Source organism: Apiospora kogelbergensis (assembly GCF_038363985.1).
Source record: "Apiospora kogelbergensis strain CBS 113332 chromosome Unknown utg000008l_segment0_segment0, whole genome shotgun sequence".
Taxonomy (NCBI): Eukaryota; Fungi; Ascomycota; class Sordariomycetes; order Amphisphaeriales; family Apiosporaceae; genus Apiospora; species Apiospora kogelbergensis.
Window position 1 is genome coordinate 538,325 of NW_027117425.1, and position 26,855 is coordinate 565,179.

At 53.7% G+C, this 26,855-nt stretch overlaps 11 protein-coding genes across 11 annotated transcripts; 6 read left to right on the forward strand and 5 right to left on the reverse strand.

The window, feature by feature from the left end:
- Positions 1-205: 205 nt before the first annotated feature.
- Positions 206-4,842, forward strand: PG998_012108 (uncharacterized protein; the record flags this gene model as incomplete). Its single annotated transcript, XM_066878924.1, has 8 exons — positions 206-321; positions 382-598; positions 665-905; positions 1,004-1,978; positions 2,041-3,039; positions 3,188-3,225; positions 3,289-4,043; positions 4,110-4,842. The coding sequence occupies 8 exons, from the start codon at positions 206-208 to the stop codon at positions 4,840-4,842; spliced, it is 4,074 nt and encodes a 1,357-aa protein (XP_066725308.1).
- A 1,512-nt stretch (positions 4,843-6,354) lies between these two features.
- Positions 6,355-7,118, reverse strand: PG998_012109 (uncharacterized protein; the record flags this gene model as incomplete). Its single annotated transcript, XM_066878925.1, has 2 exons — positions 6,355-6,498; positions 6,639-7,118. 2 exons carry the CDS (start codon positions 7,116-7,118, stop codon positions 6,355-6,357), a joined length of 624 nt encoding a protein of 207 aa, XP_066725309.1.
- Positions 7,119-8,706: 1,588 nt separating this feature from the next.
- On the forward strand, positions 8,707-9,207 carry PG998_012110 (uncharacterized protein; the record flags this gene model as incomplete). The annotated part of the gene is made up of 1 exon (XM_066878926.1): positions 8,707-9,207. One exon carries the CDS (start codon positions 8,707-8,709, stop codon positions 9,205-9,207), a length of 501 nt encoding a protein of 166 aa, XP_066725310.1.
- Positions 9,208-9,283: 76 nt separating this feature from the next.
- PG998_012111 (uncharacterized protein) lies at positions 9,284-9,733 on the forward strand (the record flags this gene model as incomplete). The annotated part of the gene is made up of 1 exon (XM_066878927.1): positions 9,284-9,733. The coding sequence occupies one exon, from the start codon at positions 9,284-9,286 to the stop codon at positions 9,731-9,733; it is 450 nt and encodes a 149-aa protein (XP_066725311.1).
- A 1,034-nt stretch (positions 9,734-10,767) lies between these two features.
- Positions 10,768-11,466, reverse strand: PG998_012112 (n-acetyltransferase 9 protein; the record flags this gene model as incomplete). The annotated part of the gene is made up of 1 exon (XM_066878928.1): positions 10,768-11,466. One exon carries the CDS (start codon positions 11,464-11,466, stop codon positions 10,768-10,770), a length of 699 nt encoding a protein of 232 aa, XP_066725312.1.
- An 843-nt stretch (positions 11,467-12,309) lies between these two features.
- PG998_012113 (ankyrin repeat protein) lies at positions 12,310-15,882 on the forward strand (the record flags this gene model as incomplete). The annotated part of the gene is made up of 2 exons (XM_066878929.1): positions 12,310-13,749; positions 13,810-15,882. 2 exons carry the CDS (start codon positions 12,310-12,312, stop codon positions 15,880-15,882), a joined length of 3,513 nt encoding a protein of 1,170 aa, XP_066725313.1.
- Positions 15,883-16,541: 659 nt separating this feature from the next.
- On the reverse strand, positions 16,542-17,852 carry PG998_012114 (uncharacterized protein; the record flags this gene model as incomplete). Its single annotated transcript, XM_066878930.1, has 4 exons — positions 16,542-16,649; positions 16,833-17,159; positions 17,434-17,671; positions 17,821-17,852. The coding sequence occupies 4 exons, from the start codon at positions 17,850-17,852 to the stop codon at positions 16,542-16,544; spliced, it is 705 nt and encodes a 234-aa protein (XP_066725314.1).
- Positions 17,853-20,090: 2,238 nt separating this feature from the next.
- PG998_012115 (uncharacterized protein) lies at positions 20,091-20,765 on the reverse strand (the record flags this gene model as incomplete). Its single annotated transcript, XM_066878931.1, has 1 exon — positions 20,091-20,765. One exon carries the CDS (start codon positions 20,763-20,765, stop codon positions 20,091-20,093), a length of 675 nt encoding a protein of 224 aa, XP_066725315.1.
- A 973-nt stretch (positions 20,766-21,738) lies between these two features.
- Positions 21,739-22,402, forward strand: PG998_012116 (uncharacterized protein; the record flags this gene model as incomplete). Its single annotated transcript, XM_066878932.1, has 2 exons — positions 21,739-21,810; positions 21,908-22,402. The coding sequence occupies 2 exons, from the start codon at positions 21,739-21,741 to the stop codon at positions 22,400-22,402; spliced, it is 567 nt and encodes a 188-aa protein (XP_066725316.1).
- A 351-nt stretch (positions 22,403-22,753) lies between these two features.
- Positions 22,754-24,706, reverse strand: PG998_012117 (monooxygenase; the record flags this gene model as incomplete). The annotated part of the gene is made up of 6 exons (XM_066878933.1): positions 22,754-22,950; positions 23,005-23,211; positions 23,265-23,885; positions 24,006-24,412; positions 24,460-24,576; positions 24,627-24,706. 6 exons carry the CDS (start codon positions 24,704-24,706, stop codon positions 22,754-22,756), a joined length of 1,629 nt encoding a protein of 542 aa, XP_066725317.1.
- A 937-nt stretch (positions 24,707-25,643) lies between these two features.
- On the forward strand, positions 25,644-26,822 carry PG998_012118 (uncharacterized protein; the record flags this gene model as incomplete). The annotated part of the gene is made up of 1 exon (XM_066878934.1): positions 25,644-26,822. The coding sequence occupies one exon, from the start codon at positions 25,644-25,646 to the stop codon at positions 26,820-26,822; it is 1,179 nt and encodes a 392-aa protein (XP_066725318.1).
- Between the last annotated feature and the right edge of the window lie 33 nt (positions 26,823-26,855).

Below are 26,855 nucleotides of genomic sequence, written 5' to 3' on the forward strand. Positions count from 1 at the left end.
TGATTCAGCCGCACAATATGGGGCTTCCAGTAATCTCACAACCCCTGCTCGTGCGGGCAAGAATGGTGGCCAACCCAACGAAATATGACCACAGCTCGACCTTTCGGCCTTCAACTTCTGAGTTTCTTCGCGACGCTTCTTCAAGAACCTCAAGCCATATTATCTACCGAGCAAAACGCAGCAGTGCACCCATGCCACTGCCGCCATGTCGGATCTCAAACGCAAGGGCACTGTCCGGAGGCAGAAGAAAGACAGCAACGTTCGGGACCAAGGGATCAAGCAGCTGTACCCGGAAAAGGATACCTACGTGCCGGAGGTCGAGTGAGTCGATATCTTACAGTCATGAGCCCTACATGGCAGCCGTCTCTGACCATGGACCAGCATCGTCCTTGTGCCAGGCCTGGCCACAAACCCTGAAGAATGCTGGGGCGACAAGAACTTCAACTGGCCCACGGATAGTCTTGCCAAAGACTTCCCGAAGTCTCGGATTCTGCTGTACATGTTCGAATCAGAATGGAAAGGCACTTTCAAAGTCAAGCAGTTCATGGATAACCTCGCCATGGGTCTCCTAAAGGGGATAGATGCCAACCGAGACAAGGTGAGCCGCACTTTTCTATTTCTACATCGAATCTATCAGGGGTTTGACCAAGTATATCGCGAGTAGGAATCAGAGCGAAGGCCAATTGTGTTTATTGGCCACAGCATGGGGGGTCTCATAATCGCGAAGGCCGTCGTCCTCGCAGACTTCCACCGCAAGAGGTTCCCGGTCTTGTTTGAGGCCATCACCTCCACCGTTTTCTTTGGTACACCATTCAAAGGCTCCGAAGCTGCTGTGGTTGGAAGCATGGTCTCCTCGTTTGGGGAAAGCTTTGGCCAGACAGTACCTACTAAGTTACTTGAGTTCAGTGAGTTTCCCCTGCACACAGCGTTACGCAGCCCTCACTGTAAATTTCAAGTTGCATCATGAATCCTCGATTCAGATCCTCGCATTAACAAACCACAGTGGAGCCTGGTAACTCTCAAATACGAGAGCTTGTCGACCAATTTACCAACCGAGTAAGACAGGTCAGCCCAAACATTGCGATAACCTGTTTCTGGGAGCAGCATGAGACTACACTCTCGGGTTTGATGAAGGCGCCAAGTGCTTGGCCGACAATACCTCTGCCGGAGAAACTGGCTATGTTTGTCACACGAGAATCGGCCACGCTTGAGGGATATGACAATTTCGGGCTCAATGCCAACCATCGTGGTCTCGTCAAGTTCAGCTCAGCGCAGGATTCTCCCTTTAAAATGGTCCGTCATGAGATCAAGGACCTGGTCAACGCGGCCGAATACACTGTCAAGGGGCGAATGAACTCGGTGAGTGGCATCGACCGCGACATGATCAACGGGATCGACGATGCTCTCGGTGGAAGCTACACTCCAGCCAGACGCAAAGCAGCAACCGGCACCTTCGCACCCTCTCCATGGATTACCGAGGAGCCCGAGTACATTGCCTGGTTAGCTGAAGACAGCCCTAAAGATGGCTCCAGTACCACTAAGCCGGGTGATTGCTTGTGGGTTCGAGCACACGAAGGCAGAGGCAAAACCAGCGCGTCGATGGCCGTCATCACCCACTATGAACAGAGAGAGGCGGTCGCACGGAAGCAAAATCCCGTGCGGATTGCTTACTTCTTCTGCGAACAATCCCAGTACTTTTGTACCGCTGAAGATATCCTCCAAAGTCTCATTAGGCAGCTCATCAAACAACAAGAGTCCTTGGCACCATATGCTCGGCTGTTCATCAAGAAGGCGAAAGGCGACACATCACAGGCGCAAATAACCATCGAAAATCTCTGGCAAGCCCTGCAGGATATGTTGACAGACGCCTTTGTTGGAAGCAAGGTGATTTTCGTCTTGAACAATCTCCATGTGCTGCCGGAGACCTCGACTTCCACTGACAAACTCATGAAGTTTATCAACGCTGAGCTTCGCGACAGTAAGAGTTCCGCCGACTGGCAATGACCGTTGGTTGAATGAGGTAGCTGATTCAAAATATAGTGCACGAGATGGGGTCGCGACGAGTTCTCACGAGATGGTTCATTACAAGCAGAGATGTTCATCACGTTGGCGAAGCCTTGGCGGTTGACGGTGTTCGGCTCGTCGATCTCCAGGACCCGAAGTACAAGAATCAAGTCCAGATAAACTTGAAAGAGGCTGCCAAGAGCAAGGTCGAGGCTCTGGTGAAGAAGAAGAACTACAGCAAAGCGCTTGCGTACTTTGTCGGCAGTGTGCTCGGGAAGCGCGCGCAGAATACTCAGTGGATCGACATATCTTACGTGCAGCTTGTTGAGCTCGACCCCCACGTCAATGACCTCAAAGTCCGCCGTGTTATAGAGACACTACCGCAAGACCTCCGAATCCTTCTCAACCAAGCCTGGTATCAGGTCTTCAAGGCCAACAGCGGAGACCACGACACAATTACGGAGATACTCAGAACATTGATACTTACTTATGAAAGCCCCACCGAACAGGAACTTGGAATCCTAGCGGGACTAGGTACGAGCGAAGAAGACAAGAAGGATCTGCATCGCCTTATCGAGATATGCAAGCCGCTACTTTCTGTACAGCACGGAAAAGTCTCTTTTATTAACTCCGTGGTCAAGTCCCATCTCCTGGAGAACGCTAAAGACCTACTGGATATGTCAGCACAGGAGATCAAGTGGCAGCATGGTGTAATTGCGCTGCGGTGCTTTGAACGCATTAAGGAGGCTTTTGATGTTGAGATCGACCTCGATGACGAATCCGAAGAGGATGAGGCGGGAGACGACAGTGACGACGACAGTGACAACGAGAGTGATAGCAACGAGAGCGACGACAATGAAGATTGGGATGGTGAATCTCAGTCTGATGCGAGTGACGATGACCCGGAAGTGGACAAAGTCTATGGTCTCGCAGAGGAGTACATGGTAAAGCACTGGCTACGTCATGCTTCGAAGGCTACGTTCGAGATTGCTGAGGACCTCAGTGCCGAGGAAGACTTCTGGGAACCTGGATCGCGTATCCGCCGTCGATGGCTGATTGAATTCAGTCGCCTAACTGACATTTTGGACAACTTTTTATGTTAAGCAATGGACTGCACTGCATGTCGTATCCTCGGTCGGGTTTCAGGATCTGTTGGCGGTGCTGATTCGCAATGGCCACAAAGACGAGGTCGTAGAACGGGATGAGCTGAACAACACACCGGTAAGTTACAACCACCCAAGCTCGACTCACCAGACAATCCGGCAAAAGCTGACTTTGTTTCAGCTGCATTTAGCTGCTGAATTTGGACGGACCAAAATCATCCAAGAGCTACTGAATCACAACGCACCAGTCAACGACGGCATCGATGGTGACGGCACTCCCCTGCACATGGCTGCTTATAGTGGCCATATTGAGGCAATGGAGATACTCCTGCGTCGAGGAGCTGACCCAATTGGTGCCTCAGACGAAGAGGGCCCTGTAGTGAACGCCGCCATCTCATCGGGCAACCAGAAGGCCGTTGAGCTAATCGTGAACCAAGGCGTGCCTTTGGTCATGGAAGGCAACTTCGACTCTCCCTTGGCTCTGGCAGCCCTGCTTTCGAACCCTTCCATGTTCGAATACCTCATTGACAAGTATGCCGATAGACTCCCCGCCGAGGAGTATAGCAAAGCGCTCGTCAAGTCCGCTGAAGCTAAGCGCACGGAAGTCTTCAACAAGCTCCTGGAATTCGAGCACGATGATGTATACTTTCAGCGTGCTCTGGATGCTGCGTCTGAAAAGCGGAATTGGGACATCGTGAAGGTGCTGATCGAACTGCGACCAGGCCTCGATTGTAACAGCCTCTTCGTCAGTGCGGCCGGAGTTAACGATGACAAAGACGACCTGCTTCGTGTGGCGTGGGACTTTTCTAAGGGAACCATACGACGCGAGACGGTGGACCGGGCACTTTATGTTGCGACAGACTGCGAGAAGACCTCTACCGTCGAGATACTATTGGCCGAGCCATACAGGGCAAGCCCCAACGCTACGGGGCCGGAGTAAGTCCCTATCCCCCGCCTGCATCATATTACCATACCCTCAGACACTGACTACTGATAACGTAGATATGGAAATGCACTGACGGCCTCCGCTCATGATGGAACTGAGGACATAATCGACATGCTTCTAGAGGCCGGCGCCGGTGTGAACGATCCTGCAGGCTGGGCTTTGCAGGCGGCGGCAGCAAAAGGGCATAAAGACATTGTGGTCCGGTTCCTGAAGCAAGAGGGCGCCGACGTCAACGCCTTCACCAAAAACGAGAACTTCCCCGCGGGGACAGCCCTGCAAGCCGCCTGCGAGGCCGGCGAGCTGGGGATCGTGGAACTCCTGCTGGCGCACGGGGCGGACCCGAACGGCGGCGGCGGCGACGAGGGCCCGCCCGTCATCGCGGCGACCAAGCACGTCGAGGACGAGATCCTGCAGCGGCTCGTGCGGGCGGGCGCGGCGCTGGACATCCGGGGCGGGGCGGACGCGTCGACGCCGCTGACCAACGCGGCCGCGTGCTACAACGTGGACGCGGTGCGCATGCTGCTCGACGCGGGCGCCGACATCAACCTCGCCGACGGCGCGGGCAACACGCCGCTGATGGTCGCGTGCGCCGAGGAGGACTGCGGCGCCATCGCCCAGGTGCTGCTCGAGCGCGGCGCCGATATCTTGTGCGTCAACGACGAGGGGAAGAACGCGCTCCAGATCGCGTTCGAGGCCGAGGAAGAGTACTGCGTGGAGCTGCTGGTGGACCGCACTTCGGCGCTGTTCACGGCGCTCAGGGAGGCTATGCAGGGGGGAACATGGCGGTGACGGGTGTGGTGCGCAGTGTGGAGGCGAGTAAGCAGGGACTGGATTACGGCGGTGATGACGATCCTGCAAGTGGCTCAGAGAACGACAAATCCAGGCAAGGCGGCGAAGAGGTCCGCGAACACGGGCGCCCATCAACGAACGACGCCTTGTATAGCTCCAATACCCAGGTAGGATCCACTCCGCCTGCACGAAACAGTCAATACGGCGTGCCTCAACAGATCTCCGAAGAGCTCAACTCGACATCCCGTACACAGGTCTCGGCGTACGATAGGTTCTTTACAGGGCAGGCCGCTAACCACCATGACAACGTTGTACACTCTGATGCCACCCAGCGACCTCATTTCAGCTCACAAGCCGGGCCCGGATGGCAGCAGTGGCCTGGTGATGCCTCAAAACAGACACCTGCATTTCCCGGTAACAGCAGGGGCGATGCGCTGCCAGTGATAGCCCAGCGCCCTGCCGCCGTGCCGGCGAGGGTTTCTAGCCCTTCGGCGGCACCGATTAGACGGAAGCCGGCACCAACCTCGCATGAGGGTTACATACCCCCGTCAAGTCAGAGCACGCCAGCCACTCCGCCGTCGCTTTCTCCCAGACTGCCAGCTAGACCGTACTCACAGGGGCCTCAACAGTCACCGCCATCATCCCAGCCATTCGTGGCATACAATCCCGGTAACTTGCCGCCAATGCCGTCGTCGTCATCATACTTCCCCGGTCAGCCCACGTCATCAGGCGCACCACTGGTTGCACCCAAGCCTGCGGAATACACCACTCAAGGTAGCGGTTACTATGGCAATAACCAAAATGCGGCCAGTGGAAACAACCGTTATTCCGGTGTTATAGGAAGTAGATATTCCCAGGGCTCAGGGCCATCGCCACAACAACAACCGCCGTATCAGCAACACCAACAGCCAACTTTTTCCCCGATCGGACAAAACCCATATAGCGATTGGGGTAGGCAACAACAAAGACCTCAGGGCGCACCACAGCGTACTCCGCTGGAAAGGGTGAGAATGATGAGCAACGAGTTTCTCCGTAGGTGATGGATAAACATGGGGTCTTTACATAAGCAATGTGCTAGAAATATCATGACAACAAACAAGTATAATATATTCCAGGGTTGTGTGCATGTCGCAGCTCGTGATCAGCTGCCAGAAGTTACAGATGTCAACTCTGGTAGTTCGAAACTTGACCCATTCATGCCGTTTGGAGACCTCCGAGAGCGCCGGTGTACTCATAATGAATGTCATTCAGTATTAATCGCCCGCCCATAATAGTGTTATTTTGCTAGTAGAACCACGTTGCAGAAATGGGCAGTGAGTGAAAGTCGTTGTCGATGTGTATGTATGTAAATGTGCCACTAGAGCAAAGTATGTACAGTTGATTATTTCAAGGAAAGAATCATGAAGTATAAGTATTTCGAAAGCCACCCATGGCCACCTCCCCATCGTCCGTTATGTTGCCGCGCCTCGTTGTCCCTCTCCCCCGACACTCGTACCTTTCGACACGGCGAATCTAGCAGGAGAAGCCACAGTCCAAGTTGGTGACAAAGCGGCTCTTGTAGATCCAGGGCTGGTCCGCCTTGCCAACCTTGCAGTTGGCGTTCTGGGTGTTCGCCACGCCGGTCTTGAAATCCTGGTCCTTGTACTGGATGCGAGCCTGGTTTTCCCCGAAAGTTGTCAGTAAAGAATAGATACAGTATAGCGTCACTGACTCGTACAATAGAAGGAAAAAGAAGAAAAAGAAAAAAGATATGGGCAAGAACGAAGCTTCGTGCAGCAACAGGAAACATAACTCACAATGTCCCCACCGACACCTCCAACTTGGACGTGGAGGGAAGCCTTGCCCGGCAGACCCTTGTCGAACTTGAAGTTGAGTTTCTTGCTCTTATCGGTCTTCTTGTGACGGGTACGGATAGTGTTACCCTCGGCGTCAAAGACGGTGACGTCGGCTTGGTGGTAGTCTCCATATACGTCCTTAATGTGAAGACCGCACCAGCCACCCTTGAACTTGCGCTTCTCGATGGTGGTGGTGTCTGCGACTGAGGTGGCGTCGAATGATAGCAATTCGCCATCGTTATCAGTGGGATCGTCGTCGTCGTCGTCAATGGCATCTATGGTCTCAGGTTTTACTGCAGCCTCCTCGCTTCTCTCGGCAGCCATTGACATGTCAGCGTCGCGAAGACCGAGGGAAGCGATACCTTCACCTGTGGAGGCAGTAGGGGCGGCGAGGCCGGTGGCGGCAAGGCTCATGAGAGCGGCTATGGTGGTGAATTGCATGTTGATAGGAGTGGACTGTTCAAAGTGATGAATATAATGTTCAATTGTGGGATGAGAAGATTGAACTTTTGGATTGCGGCGTTAATGAGGATGTTTCTTTTCGATAGTTATTGGACTTGAGTGCTATGGCTTTTTATACCTCGAGATACCGTAGCTTGGCGTCGCCTTCAACACATCCGATTATCCGCATTCACTGAAGTTACTGCCACTACATAGGATGCTTACTGTGAACTGGATATAGGCACTTCCTCATGACTGTGAGGCTCAATTGCTTGGAATATGCACTTTTACAACATGTCTATAGACGATGGAGCCGTGGGTCGTTCAACACGTCAATCTTGGCAGGGCCTCGAGAGTAAGCAGACACTATATCCTCTGCTATTTTTAGGACCCGGGCCGGCCAAGATTCCCGAAGGTGGAGCCCGAGAGAGGAGCCCGAAGTGAAGCCCCCGAAAAATGATAGAACTCCATCTTGTACGCCAAGATGATGACATTTTGTGGATATGAGCAGCGGACCTTATCGCTATATCCGCCTTGCTACGGCGCTCCTAGTCAGGGGCGAGAAGCCCTTCGGAGCTGGTACCCGTGGCACAATTATGTTCTTTACAGTCATCCTCGCTGTCCTCCCTAGCATAGCAGCCCCCAGGCTTCTCCGGGGAAACACTATAGGACAATCTGCCAACTTGTGCAACGATATCAGTAAACATGTCCACGCCAGGTCTGCAGCTACCCTTGCCGGGGGATTTCAGGCAATATGAGATCGCGTCGCCACGTCAGTGCTTTTAGTGGACCATTCTGTTGAATGGGCTTTCGTACGATTGTACAGATTGGTTCAAGTCTGGTGTATTCGCTAGTGTATTCTGTCAAGACTATTGCCAAGCCACGGCCACCCGTGCGCTACCGACACGTGACACCCCCAAAAGTATCCCTTACCCCTATGTCGGTTATACTAAACCGTTTTCGAGCAGATCTCAAAGAGCCTTGCATACTGAATATACCCAACCACAATCTGAGACCTCACGTTTCAGGTGGTAATTCTTGATGTAATGGTTGTCAGGGCATTCGGCGGCATTCTGCGTCATAGGTGTTAAGATCCTGTGGCGAGGTAGCTGGCAGTCCGTGAAGTGGAACCATGCATGCCCACCTATGCCCGACGAAAAGTAATCCTCGAGAGGAAAGTGCATATAGAATGGTCATTACAGGGGGTGGAAATCCCGTGTAGAGTACGATTCTGATGGGATATAATTATAATCTTTAATAAGGTGTACGCAGCACAAAGTATAATATCATACTAAAGCGTGTCCCTAGCTTTCCGTGAGGACGGGAAAGAATTTAGGTTCGGCTCGGGATGTCTCATACCTAAAGAATACGTCATAGAGCAATGTCTATCTAGATTATGCTATGCCGGCTCTTCACACCGTACGCAAACTCAGCTTCTCATGCTAGTTGCCTATATATACTCCTCAGGGGCACCGTTATTCCAGGCTTTTTGTTACCATCTTTACCTTCGGACAACTCGACTGGGCCTCTTAACGATCAATCCTATTAAATTACCTCTAGTTCAGGTTCCACCAGCCCCTTCCCAATCATGTCTGACCGCTGGGGTGAAATCAAGATGGACTTCTTCAACGGCCAGTCGGCCAGCGAAGCAGCCCAGTCCAGAATCGCTGCTGCCAACGCCTCCATCCGCGCCCCGTCCCAGACCGTCCCCAGCGACCGTTGGCAGCCGGGCGAATGGGGCCGCTGGACCGCACGAGAGAATGATTTCCGATCTAGGGCGGCCGCCGCACGTAAGGAGGTCGAGAAGAACCTAGTCGGGCCCGTCCACAATGCGCTTCTGCGAAGTCTGTCCGAGTTTCCTCCGGAGGCACAGCGGGCCGTGTCGCTCAGTTTCTTGAAACTCGTCCTCATGTGGGCTTACTCCTTCTACGCCATTGGCGTTAGCCCTCGTCCCCTCGACAACCCCGCCGCCGTCAGCTACCATTTTCACAAGATGGGGTACCCCTTCCGTGACAACGGCGAAGTCATGTTGTTTTTCAACATGTTCCACCAAAGAGCAAGTATCCGTCCAAAGCACTTTGCCTCTTGAGACATGATCTACATGTCATGGTTGAAAATTGTCTGCTAATCGACTTCGAGTAAATCAGAAGCCCCTCTGGGACATCATGCAACAGGCGGCCCGTCAGGACTTGGCACTCATCGATTCGATCTTGCCACTAGCAACCAAGATCGCCGACTTGAAAATCAAGTCCGAGGTTTTGGACTCATTCTTCGCGGAGAAGCTAGCCCAGCATCGCCAGGTTCAAAATGCCGACATGCTCAAGTACATCGACGAGCACCAAGCTGCACACTCGAAGGATTTCACCTTGGAGCAGGCAACTGGCTTGAAGAAGGCTTTGAGCACACCCGAGGCCATCCAGCAGTTCCACCATCTGGCGTGGGATCCCGAGTGGTCCAACGACGCCTACAACCTGACTGCAGAGCGTTACATCTTGAACAAGTTTGTGAACAACCAACAATACCGCTACTGGGTCTTCAATCAGGCCTGGGGTGCCATGCAGCAGTGTTTTTCTCCCATCACATACTGCAATAGCGCAATCAGGGGCTGTATGTAATGGGACGGCGGGCCTTGACCATGAGTGATGATCAGCTAGTCAACATTGGAGGGAGAAGATAGTGGCGAACTCCTTTGCAGACGAAACAGACCAGGTTCGATGGGGGGATTTGGAAAAAGATTGTTATGACACAACGCTTATACATATTATTAGCTTTTAGGCATACTTGAATAATGCAAAAAATGTTTCATCGGACTTACAAACGCCCAGGAGTCTATACGCTCGGTATGTGCTAAGATTGCATGTGTCGGGTTCTAATTCTCAAGTACTCAGAAAAGGTTGGCTCAATATTGCTCCTCAAGGGATGCGTGTGCAGCTTCGTCAATTAACGTAACAGCCCTAATATGCCCGTATTTGCATATCCAGGGAGCTCCAGGCCTTTCCGTTTTGCTATCAAGGTACCTGTGACAAAGCTATTACTGTCAAATGACTCGTCCATAGTCACGAATGGCGCAACAAATGAAAAGCCTACTTGCACGGGGCCAGTCCTGGAAAAGTTGAAAGAGCACTCAAAGACCCGTTGTAGCACCAATCAGCGAGATATAGCTGCCATCACGCGAGCCGCTCAACCATGTCCATTGCTTGACGCGAATTCTCCTCTTGGTATTCGATGGCAATCTGTCCTACAGCTCCCTCCAGGCGTAACGGCTGACATGTATCGAATTCGACGGACTGGCAGTCACATAGACAACGCACTTAGGACGTCCCCGCCTTGGGTTGGATCTAAAACCTTTAATGCATTAGGCTCCTTTTCGGAGAGGGTGTAGCGGGGGCAAGCGGCATTCACCACGGATGCCTTGATGGACGCAATGCATGTCGATCCACTGAAGCCAGATGTCGGCATAGCGCACGTATCTGAGAATGTGTTCAAGAACGCAGTGCCGAAGCGATGAAGATCCAATATACCTAGTACACAGGAACAACCACCATTCAACTTGCTACCTTCATGTTATGCCATTATATTAAATTTGGCTCCCACGCTTGCGATGCGATTGGATATTAGTTTAATGTTACTACCGTGTGTCGTAAGTAAACTATAGAACACGCCGGTAATGCTTAATATCCGCCCCCTTAAGTCTCTCCTTAAGCGCAGTCGAGTACCTCTGGAATTCCTCTCTGGTAGAGAATTCCATGTGCCGTTCCACGCTAGGCCAACCGCAGAGCATAACGAATTCTTCATCGCTTGTCGTATTATCCTCGCCCTGATCCTCCCTGATCCGCCATACTCCTTTCACGGAATGTGGCTGGGCAAATGCCTCCAAGAGGCCTCGGACAGAGTCCCAATTCTCCGCGAACCGAGACCTGTCGGGCGCCGCGACCGTACAGCGGGCCACGCTCATTACAGGGCTTTCCATGAGGGGTGTATTGGCCACAACTTCAGTCGACGTGAAGATAGCTGACCCGTCATCCTCGACGAGAATGGACACCGTCTTCTCGCGTATGAAATGAGACTCCAAAGACGTGGTGATGCTGGTGGCCTCGTCGGAACGCTGCCACTGTTGGTATTGCTCAATAGACGCCGATCGCCCCGTGATGAGATAAAGTGCTGCGTCCTCGATCTGTTGAAATAAGGCTACTCCACTAGCCACTGTGGCCCCGGGTGTGTGGCAACCTGGCCCGGTGCGGGAGAACCACTCATTCTGCACTGATACTGCCCTCTCAGCATCGATACGACGTTGGGAGGTGGAACTTGTTTCGCGTGCGGTCAACCAAACAAACTCGGTGGCTGGCATGTTTGAACTGTGATACAGGGGCTTCATCGATTGTGGCAGCTGGAATTGTGGTATCGCATTTGATCGTGCAAGTCATTATAAATGTGACTGGTGACGTTTTATAGCCAATCGCAGCGGATAGTACTATACTAATCTAGAAGGTGGGAATGGCTGCATTCCGCGGATTATCCACGGGTTCTATTGAAAGCGAACGAGACCTAGTGGAAGCCATCCCGCGCACAGGTAGCCGTCCTCTTAATTGATTGAGAATTATGTGATGAAAACTGAGGTCGGCCTCGGGCCCCGACTGACGCGCACGTGCGCGTGGTTTGGCGGCGGCAGACGCGACGCGCCGAACGAGCCTGGTACGGGAACTGAAGATAGCGGCACGATTGAAAATGCCTTATGCTGAGCCCGGGGCGCCCTATGGGGCCTAGAATCGCAGAATTGTCGTTGCCTTATGCCCCTTTATTGGCGACCCCATTCACGATCGATCGATTGGCTGGGTTTCTGCCCGTCCAAACCGCCTCTCCAGATCCGCATAACCGTTGAAGCTGGTTCTTTTGCTTGTTCGAGTCCACCGCAGGGACGTTTCTAGACGTCCTTCATTTCACGCCCCGGCTCCTGAGAGGCCAGTGATATTGAGACAGCCTGCAGGGATCCAGGAACAATATGGAGTCGCCGTCGCCAAATGCCAATCAAGCAACGAGACGTCACCCCACTAGCAGTCCTCAATTAACAGTCAACAATGCACATTGCGCTGGATGCATGAATCTGCCGACCTGCAAAAGATCGCCAACCCCTCGAAAGTCAGGATGAACCCTTCTCAGCTCTCCAGCAATTCACCTACACGGAACGTCGCAAATGGCTAGACTCAACACCGGCACGAAACATGCGCGGCTCGGCAGCCAAGTCAGCAAAGGAAGCGATGTCGCCACCGCACGCCGCGGCAGCCAAGCCACGACGGCGCGGAGAGGCAGCCAGACCACGACGGCAACCCAGGAGTCGAGCGCCACGGTGACGCAGCGCGACGATCACCACCAGCGCGACTTGACCGCCGCCTGCGCGCGGGGCAACGAGGAGCGAGTGCGCCGGATATTGACCGAGAACCAGCCCTGGACCGAGGCGAAAGACAAGGCGACCCTGCGCAAGGCGCTGCAGAAGGCCTCGGCCCGCCACCAGCTCAACATCATCCGCCTGCTGCTCCATTACGGCGCCGAGGTCGACGCCGGCGCCCACGACGAGTTCCCGCCGCTCTACCGCGCCGCCCAGGCCGGCCAGCGCGCCGTCGTCGAGGAGCTGCTGAAGCACCGCCCGGACCTGGAGGCGCGCGAGACGCGCACGTCGCAAACGCCGCTGTTCGCCGCCAGCGTGCGCGGCTTCCACAATATCGCCGCGCTGCTCCTGGCCAAGGGCGCGCGCGTCGACGCCCACGATCGCGACGGGCGCACGCCCCTGCTGGCCATGGCCACCAACTCCAAGTTCAAGTCGATGGAGACGGTGTCGATCCTTGCCGACCACGGCGCCAACCTCGAGGCCAAGGACCAGATCGGCCGGACGCCGCTTCTGTGGGCGGCCACCAACTGGAGCTACGACTTCGCCAAGACACTCCTGGAGAAGGGCGCGAGCGTCTCGGCGGTCAATAATCGTGGCCGCACGGCGTTGCACTTGACTGTGGACAGCAGCAATGGTCGCAGAGGCGGAAGCGGCGAACAGGCGCCGGCACCCACGACCCCGCGCGAGGAGATGCTGCGGCTGTTGTTGCAGCACGGCGCCGATGTGAACGCGGTCAGTGACGGAGGTTGGAAACCCTTGCACAATGCCGCCCAGAAGGGTCTGACGTCCATCGTGGAAATCCTTCTCAGGGCTGGCGCCGATATCAATGCCACCCTGTCAAACGGCATGACGGCCCTGCACTGGGCCGCCTTCAACGGCTTCGAGGACACGGCGCAGCTCTTGTGGTCCCAGCCCGAGGCGGACCTAAACATCAAAGACACCTTCGGTCGTGCTGCCTGGCTTTACGCTGCCGAGCGCGGCCACGACGACCTGGTCGAGCTTCTGTCTCCGGGCCACAACAGCCACCGCCTGCCGAAGTCGATGCAGGATGCCTCCCAAGCTTTCAACGCTACCGTCGTCGAGTTTAAGGACTATGGCGAGAAGCAGCGCATCTCCAAACCCTCGGTTTTCGATTTGCTCTACAAATGGGACGAGAAGAACGGTCGGCCTTCGATTCCGCTATGGACAGATGGACCTCCAGGACACGCCAAGAGCGAGTTCAAATGGATACATCTTCCTGCCAATAACGTAAGTTTAAATCTACACGTCCTCTTATGAAAAACCTCACATATCTGACTTCTTGGTTAGCTTGCCTGGGTAGAAACACTCATGATCAACTGGTTCATTGAATCGGGATGTCGCGACCTCGAGGGCTTCAAGGCCCTCATGAAATCCCTTGAGCAGGAGCACTGCGGCCCCTTACCCCACGCCAACTACATGCGACCCTTCTGCCAGCGCATATCTTCACAACACCCCGGCGATGACGACGGAGGAGGTCCACCCGCTGCAGGGGAAGACACTCTCAGCCCCTGGAAGGGCATCCGCCGTAGCACCAGTAACCTGTCGCAGATGACGCTTAGCCAGGGCATCCCGGGCGGCGATGGCAAGATCGTCATGTTCATGCCGTACCTCCACTACGAGACGGACGAGAGCCGACAGAAAATGATGGACGCCATCAAGATCGTGTCGTCGGCCAGCCAGGCCAGCGCTCGCGACAAGACGCCCGACACGCTGCTGTTGGAGGCGTACCTCAACCACAAGCCGTCGCTCCACCCGAGGAGGACACTCGATCAATTCTTCTACCGCGGTATCGATACGTCGGCGCGTGACCGCGACCAGGTCGTTTACCGCTATTGCGAGGACCATGGCCACGAGCGCAAGGTGTTCATGGTGGACCAGCTGTGGGTGCTGGTTCTGAACAAGGACCTCATCATTACCTGTTTCCCCGAGCGCTTCGACTTGAAGAAGAACCAGAAGGATCCGTTGGGCGTGCTGGACGGCATTGTGGCCGAAATGAACGCCAAGACTCGACCGCCCGTGCGCAGTGTCTACCACATGGCCATTCTGGTGTCCGGCCGCTGCTCGGGCATGTTCTCGCGCCATCGTGCCGACGACCAGGACTACCAGTTCCTCGACATGTTCGAGAGCTCCGTGGGCCGCGTGACGGAGGACCTGACGCACCTGTTCCACCACTTTGAGCAGGCATCGTCGCAGAGCCGGCAGTGGTCGCGGCCGTCGCGGCGGTCCAAGCTGCGCAGCGGCAAAAACAAGAAGAAGAACAAGCCGCCGACGGAGGAGTCGAGCTCCTTCGACCGCCTGCTCGACATCGGGTCCGAGACGTCGCTGCTGACCGAGGTGCGCGACATCCGCGACGAGCTCAACATCCTGACCATGATCCTCAACTCGCAGCTGTGGACGCTGGGCGACCTCAAGAACTGCCTCGTCGAGGAGCTCAGCCTCAGCGCCGCATCCAGCAGCCGCATGATGCGCAACAACGTCAACAGCTGGCACGCCGCCGACATCCGCAAGCGCACCCTCGAGCAGGAGCGCCACCTCAAGGTCCACAAGCGCGACATCCAGTCCATGGACGAGCAGGCCGAGCGCCTGTACCAGTCGCTGACGGACCTGCTGGACCTCAAGCAGAAGCACAGCAACGCGCTCGAGGCGCGCTTCGCCAGCGAGCAGGCCATCTCGGCCGCGCGCTCCGGGCAGACGGTCATGGTCTTCACCATCGTCACCATCATCTTCCTGCCCATGTCCTTCATCTCGGCCTACTTCGGCGTCAACATCGAGTCCTTCGACAAGCTGGACGGCAGCTACGTCGCCATCTGGACCTTCGGCTGCGGCCTCGCCATCTCGGCCGTCTTTGTCATTATGGCCTTCACCGTCGTCGACATCACGAAGGCCCTGAACCGCTTCGGCGCCTTCGTGCGGCGGATCACGTCGCGCCGGGAGGACGCGGGGCCGGACGACAAGGACGAGAGCGGCGGCGGCGCCGACGGCGGGGACCACGGCTACGACTACCAGGAGGTGGCCGTGGCCGTGCAGCCACCGACGCCGGGCCTGCTGCAGTCGCCGGGCTTCCGCCAGATGGGCGACCAGTCCGGCCCCCTGTCGCGCGAACGCACCAACAACACGATGCGCTCCGACGACATGGAGATGGGCATCCTCAAGCAGACCGAGCTCGACCTCGTCAAGACCAAGACGGCCATCAGCTTCCTGTCCAAGACGCGCTCCGCGGTGTCGGCCGATAGCTTGCGGAGCCGGAGGAGGATGTATGGGGAGGACGACTTGGAGTGGGGAGGCGCGATCGGGAGGCGACGGCCGAGACTTGCTGAGGCAACTCAAGTAATCAAAGTAATTCGTAATACGTGTGCATGATAGATATTAGATTATACCCCTTAATGACATAGCTCTATTCTGTTTTCAACATGTCAAGTTACATTTCTGTGAGAACCAGGTCCATGTTCCATCCGGGATCTGTTCGATGTTAGGGGTCTACTCGATGGCAGAACAGATCCGTTGGAGGTGCTTGGGCGCCCAGAGATTGTAGAAGTTCTATGTGAACCGGTAGCTCGAAGACAGCCCGCGCAGCCATACCCATGCAATGCACATTCAGGCGGTCCGCGGCTTCGAGACTCCCGGCGCCAAGCTTCACCTTCCTCGCGAAGAAGGGGAAGTACAAGTAATAAGTGCCCATGACACAGGACCTGTCGTAGCTGAGAGTATTTCCCATGATTAATAGAGAGAGTCTCGCGAGTTGGGTAACAAGCCGCAAAGAGAAGGTGCTGAACGGTGCGATCTCGTGAAAGACGGTAGGGGCGGTTAAAGCCCTTCCGAAGATCCGCCACTTTGTTTGGGCCTTGATATACCGCTTGGGTATGAAAGGAGGCCTTGGCGACCTGAAATCGCCCGTCTACATTGACTATATGCCTGGAATCTGGGTCGACAGTGTTTCAACAAATCTAAGGCTGGTAAACGACCCTAACAGACCCATTCTACACCATTATTAAGGTGCTTGATATTGAGTGTAAGCGGTTTCAGCTTAATGCTGCGTCTGTAGGATTGATGGCCCACACGATCTTGGCTATGAGCTCGGCTAAACTAAGCTCGATGTAGAGCTTGATGAGATGAACCAAGGAGTGAACCTGAAAGTAGCTAGAAGTAATATTATATATGTCAGCAATAAGCATCTCAGCAGGAACGCCTGGTGTGTCATACATCAGGCTTGGAAGCCAGATAGATCCAAACAATATCAACTACACGAGGTGTTAGTAAATGTAGAACTCTCTCCAAATAGAAGTAGCGGACAAGGCTCCTAGGCGTCTTACATCGCAGGCCACAGATATACAGACTCTCCAGATGTTATACATGAAAAGGATGCGATACTTCACCAGCTCATTAGCGACAAGCTTCGCTTGCACGACCCGAAGAATGTAAACGCTGAGATTCGCGTCGATAATAGCAAAAATAGCCATTTCTGCCCGGAACCAAACAGCATTAAACCGGATATAGCGGTCCGAAATCTGCAGCTGGGCAGGGATCCAGACACAAAAGACGCTGATTTGTACTAGGATTATGGCGAAAAACGTAGCCAGCTTCAGCTGCCGCGTCCGGCGCTTGTTTTGGGCGAGAATCGATGCACGGTTGAGGAGAATCTGGAGAATGCAGTGCATCTAAAGCGGGACACCTCATCCCATGTTAGCTATATTAAGCATTCAGTTCGGAATAGTAGGGAGTGGAACAGCCACACTTGCCTGCATAGACCATATAGATACTGTTGAGGTCAGTACAGGACATATTACTGTCGTCAGGAAGGTTTCACCTCGACAACTTACAGATGGGGAAGAAAAGCCAAAAGCTGATGAGAAAACATGGGCATGTTAGTTCGCGTGACAATTGAGATGCGGTGGCACGTCCAGGATGGATTACCGACTTTGGCATAATAAACCCCTTGAGGAAGATCCAGGCCATGACCGACGTTATGACACCGCTTATGAATTCGAACCATACCATGGCAAGAAACACGTTGAACTTTTTGTTCCTCCCGTGAATGACCCACGTCTGGTGAGACGTTGTGGCGCCGACGAAGACTGCGCAACACAAGGTGGCGCCCCAGATGACGTTGCAGAGTTCCGCATCGGCCGGTGATAGCTGCACATAGTGGTACCTAAACCAGGCTCTCACCGTTAGTCGTGGGTGGATGTTGGTTTCTTCGGCGGAACCATTTGCCCCTTTTCGCTGCGCCTCATCTCCAATCGTCTGGAGACATGCCAGAGGGTGTAAGAAGAATGAACCCCGCTTTCAAGGATCACTTACCACGGAGGCACCAAGAAACCTCGCTCAACCATGGGAGTACGCGTAAATAGAGATGGCTGGAAACAGTCGGTTACCACACACAAGATGCGGGCCGAACAGTGTGGCTTCGTGGCGGCTGGGGCTTGGAAATGGAATTGCTAGTATCGATGGAAAGAAGACGAAGATTGGATATGAAAGAAACGCTGCCAACGGTAGACGGGAAGGGCCGCTCTACCCCTTCAATTGCCAAGTAATACAGTCCGCGAGTAATGTGAACCGGAACGGCCGCCAGCGTCATTCATATTTCGGATGGTGAAGGTTTGGTCGGCGCGGAACATTTGATAATTACAGAATCAATGATGCGGTCTCTTAGTACGAACTCTCTACATAGCTGGTACGTACTTCACTTTTCAAAGCTCATCCGATAATTCGAATTGTCTCGTCTTTCACCAGCTAAAAGTTTGACAGATCCCCGCTGACGATCGTTGACCACAGTTGTGCCCATGATTGCAAGGTGTTTGTGTCTTGCCTGAGAAGGTTGAAACTCAAAATTATCCATCGAATCTCCGATACCTTTTCATAAAGGTCATAATGCTATCCTATTTACGCTTGTCAGAAATGCCCCCTTTGATTAGGGTGAAATCAAGGTCTGTAACATACCCAAGATTTGCATGTATGCTCGCTCCCGTACCCGTCAAAAATCATTCTGCCTTTTTCGTTGGGCAGCTCGATCTGCATGAGCCCCGCGCAACGAACTGATTGCTGCAGGAAGTCGAAGCAGTGATTGTTATGCAGGATCTCGTGGGGGATGTTCTGCCCGTTGGCTGGATTGATAGCGGATACGTTGTATTGCCCTCTCAAGAGGCCGTAATAAGTGTTGCGGATCATGATCTGTAACGCGTTAATCTCCTATACTGTTCACTTCTGTGGAGCCAAAGGCATGATACCAAACAATGAATCTGGTGGAACATAGTCACACCATAGACTTGTTTGTCCGGGTCATTCTCCACTGGTCGGCCAAGCCCGAGCCCATACCGTTGCGGCTGCGAGAGTGAGATGAAGCCCCGTGAAGCTACACGCCACGTTAGTCAATCTTTCGCCCCCATGGAAGAGCCAGGAGCCTTTCTGCTGTACTTACGGCCCAGAAGTCCCTCCCATGCCCTGTCTGACTCTGGTGTCGACAAAGATATATATGTCTCGTCTGGAACAAACTTGAGGGTCTCCAGTGGAACTGCTGTTCGTTAGGCTGCGGGACTCGCGGCTGTTGCTGCCTTGCCGTTGTTAGAGAGTGTATAGGAACGTACAAGATAGCAAGTCGTCTAACCGCTGCTGAGTTGCGCCTTTCTTGGACGAGTAGTTGGCGATCTCTCGTTGGATCAGGACTGCCAACATGGCTCCAACGAATGCCGAAACTAAAACAGTCAGACTCATTTGCAGGAAGGTGGCGCCGTAGCCACGGCGCAGCCCACGGCACACATCTCCTTCATCGCAAGTGGTTCTCTCCGATCTCGAGAGTGGTGTGTACATCTGCCCTGGTGCCATAGTCAGTGTCTACTTCTATCAGCCTGTGTTCGCATAGGTCGTTAAGATAACGCGCAGAAAGGTTTCAAGGGCTTCATAGGCGTTCTAATTTAATGGACCTTCCCTGCCTATATAATAGGTTGGTAGAGTAGAAAATTTCTCACTGGGTAAAACCTAGTTATCCGTCTATTACTACTGATACACGGATTCCGTCATTTTGGTACATTCGGGCTTAGCGTCACGTATTTTAAAACCGACAATGGGAATTCCGATCACCTCTAAACGGGGACGTCGACCTTTCGCCATAACAGCCCCTTGGATATTAACAGTACGCACGAAGCATTTAACCGGTAGGTTCGACCCGGGTATTAGCCTCAATATGGATAATGATCTACAAAAAACTATCTATGTGAAAATTCCAAGACCAGGTTTATCGACAGCTGTGTCTTCGGTTAGTGCCTGCATAGGATATTCAGAATCTAGATGAGATTTTGAGGGTTTCTGCTATTCACCGTATCGACTATGGTCCATAGGTTAAGGTCGGGGTTGTGCATACTTGCCATCTAACTTGATACCATAGCAATAAAAGGTATAGCTTAACGATGGGACGGTGTTAAAGAGAACATATGATAACATTATCTGCGTTAAAATATCAACCCAAATCACTTGATGAGCGTACAATAAAAGTCTCAACGATATATAGATGGTAGGCAACATGTATACAAACATACTAAGATGTGAATGGTCAACGTAGTAGCTATAAATAGGTATCAAGGCCGATTGAGAGTAGCAGAAAAACTGCTGGTTGAAGTGAATCTCCTCTCATGACGCGCCTTTCCAGGTATGATCGTGTCCACCTCGTCGAGTGACCGTCCGTTTCGAATCACGTTCCAGATGTATCCGCTGCAGTGCCGAACGTGGTCCTCATCGTCATTCCACGGCTCTACTACTAAATTACTCTCTTCATGCCGAGATTTGACCTGTTTACGCCAGGTGAACAGGCAGTGTGCCACATGCCACTCCACGGTGGCGAAGTAGTCCTCCCCTCCACGAGCGAGGCTGTCTATAGTGATAGCTTCGTCGAGCAGAGCAAGCTGAGGGCCCATTATCCCGTGAGACGTGGCTCGATAGTAAGGCCACGTGCCGTTCGGTGGTGCGGGGCCCGATGCGTCGAACTCGTCGACCAAATCAGCGTCGTGGCAATGAGTTGGTAGCCAGTCCACAGCGATGTGGTCGTAAATACAGCCCAAGGCTGCGGCTTCCTCATCAGACGAACCACACCAGCATGGAATGTCGATGTTTGGTTCATTGGATGAAATGAGGTCGTGTCCTCGATTTGAAACTCGAGACAGGATGTCAATAAGACCCCAAGTTGCCAAAATGGTGACGGTGACAAGAAGCAGCGTCTTTTTCGGGCTTTCAAAGTACCGCTTGACGCTTGCCATTAGCTGTGGCTGAAGCGGTTCCGCCTCAAAACTGCAAAATGAAGATTGCATTTTATCACTCGATTTCGAAAGTCGTCTTTACGCTGAGTGATGAGAGTCTGAGCGCAAAAGTGAAGAAGGCGCTGAGTATGATGGTTTGGCCTCCTCCCTTGAGAAACGAGTTGAGACAGGTCCAGGGTGTTTGTCGTTCTGGAGCCTTGAATCACTGCGAACCATCTAGACACACAATCGCAACCAAGCCGGGAGAGTTGTCTTGCATTCACAACACCTCTTTCTAGTGGATCGGGGATCGGGGAACTGTCCGTCATGCCTACGTTATCATACCGTTCCTCAGGATAAAGGTCAATTAACCGCTTGTTCGGTCCGAGCAGGCATTTGCCACAGCATAGCTGTCTCTTGCGCCAATCGAAATCTCGGGCGAGACAGTTGGACTGCGAACATACAGGAACACTGCTCAGGATGACTGAGGGTTACCATCGAAACCCTCAAACGGTGTGTCAAGCTGAGGGGTATATGTAGCCATCGTAATTATTATCCAATCGTGTTAAATTCGTACAGATAACAGGCTGAACTCATTGCGGGGTAAGGAAGGAGAAGCGAAAGGTCTCGTTAGATGGACGCAGCCGAAACCATTGCGCCGAAAGCCAAGAACGAGCCGTGGTTTCGGGCCGTGATTTCGTGGCAAGGAACCGATCTCGATCACTTCCATTTCGAAAGCTGACAAGACTTCCGGATCGAAAAGCCCAAGAGCGGGGTAATGGGAAGGATAATGATATGTCTGTAAGGCATCTTGTAATAGAGATGTGACACTTGGAAACTGTTGTCAAGTCGAGTCCAGAAACGTGATGGGCATTGCCGGCGCAGGGTATAAGTAGGTCTACCAGACCACCCGGTCGATTTCGATGAATAACCGGGCTGACAACAGCAGCAACGTCACCAAAACCATCCCTACCACCTTTCTACAAGACAGAACATGCACGCCATTACCAAACTCGCCACCTTTTTCATTGCCATGGCTGCCACCGCTCGAGGAGGTTCCGTGATGGTAAGTTCCGCAATGTCCACCCGTCCACTGCCATAGCAGGCACTGAAACCACGTGAAAACTTCCGTTTCTGACCGTCCCACTTCTTCGCCGTCCCAGGGAGAACGCTCAGCCGCCCAGCTTGCGAGCGCCATCAACTTCCCCGACCTGGCGCGGGCCGAGCTGGGGCGCGGCTTCTCGCACGTGGACCGCGACGGCGTGTACCGGTCGTACCACGCGACCGAGGGACGGGTGGTGGACGCGGCGCGGCTGAGCCGCGCCCAGCTCGACGCATACCTGGCGGCGCTCGAGGGCGCCGTGGCGGCGGGCCAGTACGACGCCGCCCAGCTGGCCGCCGACCGCGTCCACTTCGCCGCCGTCGACCCCGCCGCCGTGCCCGATGCCCAGCTGCTGCACCCGGCCGACGACGTCGTGCCCGCCGCCAAGCTCGCGTCCAAGGTCAAGCAGCTCCGGGAACAAGACGCCGCCGCTGCCGCGGGGTCCACCAATGGCCTGGCGTCAAGGCAGTACGACTTCTGCGCCGTGCACAATTACTGCAGCGGGCCCAGGGAGTGCGCCTACCCCTGCTACTGCAATGGGGTCATCTGTGAATAGGGTTGGTTGCTTCGACACAATAGGTTGGGTGGTGTAAAAGAAAGGGGTTTGGGGGGATATGAGGAGGCCGTGGAGAGAATTGCCATCCTAAGATTGATGTATTTGATGCTTGACTTATATGTTCCCAACCCGGTCTTTATTTTCAACCTTTTTGCTGAAGCCCCTTTTCGCGTCAAGGCGATTCTTGTCGACTGGTGTTTTCTGTCTGGTCGGAAATGCGTTGGTGTCGGTTGTCACAGTGCAAAATAATAACTTCAAACATAACAAGTCTCACCCTTCTTAATTCATGTGTACTATACTCATCTCATCCAAATTCGTCTCTTAGAGAATCGTAAAAGCTAAGTGGAATCCTCATGGACTATGAAGCCATGGAATTTCTTTTGGCGCAAAGCCATCGCAAGTGATTCCGTTCCCAAAGCTGCCATACTTCGTGCTCTCATCCTGGAAGCGGAGATCGAAATCTTCCCAGCGAATCACCTCGGTCGCTTTGTAGTAGTGAAGTATGGTTCCAGGCCAGGGTACAATCACTTTTCCTGTTCCTGTCTTATCTGGTGAGGGTCAGCTAGGTGGTCCACCCTATTATTCTTGAGGAGAAGACTTACACCAAGAAGAACAAGGTGCGGACCAGACCATGCTCGCCATGCGTTTTTGAACCCATTTATTGAAAGAAGCCTGAGCATCATGTTTGACAGCTATCGAATTCAGGTTGTCGGTTTGCAGACGGGAAATGACGCGCATGATGTAATCGCTCGTTCTCTCGATACCTGGAAAGGCCGAGCCGTTGACGGGGCAAATTGGCGGGTTGAATACTTGATCGCGTGTCAAAGTCAGCAAGTTGTCACCCCCAGAAACACATACGTACCAAAGAGGTTGGGAAAGCCTGCCACGGAGGCAGCCATGTAGCTCTCGTAACCGCCCTGATCAGACCACAGCTCCTGCAATTCTAGGCCATCGCGACCCCTGACTGAGAATCGAGGCGTGTACGGGTCGAAGCCGGTGGCGCACACTATCGTGTCCACCTTGTAAGACGCACCGTCCTTCATGACCAGCGAGTCACGCGTGGCACCCGCGATGGTACCTTTGACCACGTCTACGCGCGACTGGTTTAGCGCCTCGATGTAGCGGTCTGCCGGCGTGAACCGCCGGCACCCCGCGGGGAAGTCGGGCACCAACGCGGCACGGGTGCGGGCGTTTTCGATCTTGCTGCCCATGTGCTCGGCGGCCGCGCGGGTGAAGGCCTTGGACGACGCGCCTAGCCAGAGCCCGGCAAAGCCGGCCGCGAGCTGCCGTTCCAGTCGGTAGCGGAACTCGAGGTACAGGCCTGGGTCTTCCTTCCACTGGCGGAAGTCGTCTTCAGTATCTGACGGGGTGTCAGAAGTGTCAGCAGGGGCGTATCGGATAAACAGGATATAGATGTATGAACGGACAGTCGACCTGAGGTTCTCCGTTCCTGGAGAAAACGTGCGGTACGAGCCAGGTCCCGCTGCGGACAATGTTGTACACCTTTCTTGTTACTAGTGGAGATCGTGAGCTGGTTTGAGTTTCTGATGCACGGGGTTGGCCGACTTGCCTTGGTGTATAGCTGCGATGCATTGCACCGCACTTGCGCCGTTTCCGATGACGGCGACGTCTTTGTCGTCAAGCTGGATGTTGCTGGGCCACGATGCGGTGTGCAGGATAGGCCCCTGGAAATTTGCAATGTCTGGTATGTTGGGCATCTTCCAGTTGTTTAACCTTCCTACCGCATAGACAAACACATCACACTTCCGGCGGGTGATGGTCCGTCCGTCATGGACGATCTGGGTTGAGACGATCCACTCGCAGTTGGTCTCATCCCACTCCGCGCCGACGCATTCGGTTCCGAATTGGAAATATTTCTGCAACCCGAAGGAGTCCACCGTGCTTGCTAAATAACTATGTATCTCCTCGGCAGTGGCGTAAAGCTGTGACCACCCTGGATTCGGGTTCCAGCTATACTGATAAGTGTGAGAGGGAACGTCGCACGAGCAGCTGCTAAGTGTCAGAAGCAAGTTCGTCGAGAGAGACACGAGACCTACCCTGGATACCGGTTTTCAAGCCATGTCCCTCCTATGTCGTCGTTTTTCTCGTATACTGTGATACTGACATTCTTCAAACGATGGGTGGCATCTTTCAAGAATTGTATCCCAGATATTCTGGCTTCTTAGCCAGCGAATTTCGTCACAGCGGATGAAGAAAGACGTACCCTGCCCCAACTACGATGATGCGCAATGGTCTAGCGATGAAAGCGGTCGGTTTGCAATCCATAGTCGGTGATGGTTTCATTGGTAAAAATGACAGTGCCATGAGGAGCTGACGGTGTCGCCCTCTTTACAGGTGGAACATGTTCTTTTATCTCCGGAGCCCCTTGGAGTCTGTGTCGCTTGGGCCGGTCGGGACGCGTTTCCCAGCCGCTTCGAGGCACTCGAGCTGGGCCTTTCGGCTCGGCGTAGGTAGAAAGGGGCTAGTGTGACGCCCTTCGCTTGTCTTTGGCGGCTGCAGTACGCGTATATGATCTCAAGCTATGACATAGACAGACGATGACAGCATACCGGCAACCTCCATAAGATAGAATCCCAGTCGTTCGCCGATGTCGAAGCCAATGAGGTGGCTCAAATCGAATTGACGGAGGCGTTGGTGATCTGCTGGGAAGATTTGCACTTGCTTTTGTAGGCCATACTTACACCCCATTGGCTCCTGCTTACGAGTTACGAGTTGACAAAGATGGTGCATAATCTCCACGAATCAAAGCCAGCGATATCTGGTGGTGTGTGGCTAACTCCACACGCGGCAAGAACCGTATGCCGCTCGCTTGTTGAACTTTACTTTACGGATGGTGCATCATCTCCGCTTACTCGAGCGGTGTTAATTCCCAATACACAGGTAAGATGTTCAGTAATCGTGAGTTGGAAGATATGTCGTAAGGTACTCTTCGCTTACGAATACAGGCCGTATATATGTGTAGTACTTTGCAGCTAATGCTCTGGCCCATTCTGTGTCCAGAGATCCTGTAGCCATCCAAAGCCGTCCTTCTGCGCCTGTAACAGACGCAATTTGCTTTTCGATATAGTGCCGCCTACCTATATTCCTAAGTGTAGAGATCTATTCTCCTCTCATTCTTGTTTTCATACTAATCAACAGCCCGCCCTTCTCACAATCAGCTAGTCTCCGCTACAAAGACCTATAGATCTGCCACTGACTTCGTCAATCAGTTTACGCAACCATGGGATCCGTTAAATCAGCCAAGAGCGAGGGCTTCGGTGTCTCCTGTCCAGCAGAGCCCCCCATTTGGTCGAGATTTGAAACGTCGGCTCGCATGTTTGGTGAGAGACTCGCCGTGGCCAGTCTTGATCAGCCTCGCGGTCTTTATGGTTTCGAGAACATGGAATCCGCCGGCTCTTCGGCGTATATTCGCTGGTCCTACAACACCCTGAGTGCTGCCATCGACCAATTTGCCATGAGCCTTCGCAGACGTCAAGTGGGGAAAGGAGACGTCGTTATTACCTACTTGCCCAACAAGGTCGAGTTCATATTGTCTCTCTGGGTAGCCCACAAGCTCGGTTGTACATTTGTGCCACTCCACCCCGACTCTCTACGCAATCAGGAAGAGACTATCCATGTCCTTCATCTTGTGAACCCCAAAGTCATCATCGCCGACAACGTTGCTGTAGCAGAAAGGTTCAATGCCGTCAGCTCCAAAATCCCCGAGGTTCCAATCAGGGTAGTTGCTGGGAACTCTGACGACATCCCCAACTGGAATGCGTTACAGAGCCTACTCTCAGAGAAAGATATTGGTGACATTGATATGCTCCTGACAAAAAGCGAGTCGAGCCTGCCCGAGACATCCGAGCGCTGCGTCACCATCCTGTTCACCAGCGGAACCACCTCACGGCCTAAAGGTGCGCCTCATACCAGCAAGACCCTCAATGCCTTTTGCCAGAACCTCTCGCTCGGAGGCAGATCTGAGTCCAGCGTCTTCTGCGCGGTCCTTCCGAACAACCATGCCGCCGGCTACTTCTTCACCCTGCACTTCATGATGAATGGCGGCGCAATCGTCTATCCAAGTGCTGCATTCCAGCCAGACAGAATTCTCGAATCCATGGAAGTTGAAAGAGTCACCCACACAATGCTTGTACCAACCACCCTGCACAGGTTCGCAGAGGCGCTGCGACACCGATCCACTCCACCTGAGTTCTGCCTCCAGGATGTCTGCCTCGCGGGTTCCTATATCACCCCTGAGGACCTTCGATATGTCATCGAAGGCCTGGGTAGCTCCAAGGTCTCCACGGGGTTTGGAATGACAGAGGGTAGCCCGGTCTGGTCGGCCCCGGGCCCCCGGAGCAGTTCATCCACGATGGCGGGACTGTCGTCTGTGGTCATCCGTCTCCAGGGGCCTCCGTGAAGATCTGCGCTCCGGACTCTACTGACCCTTTGC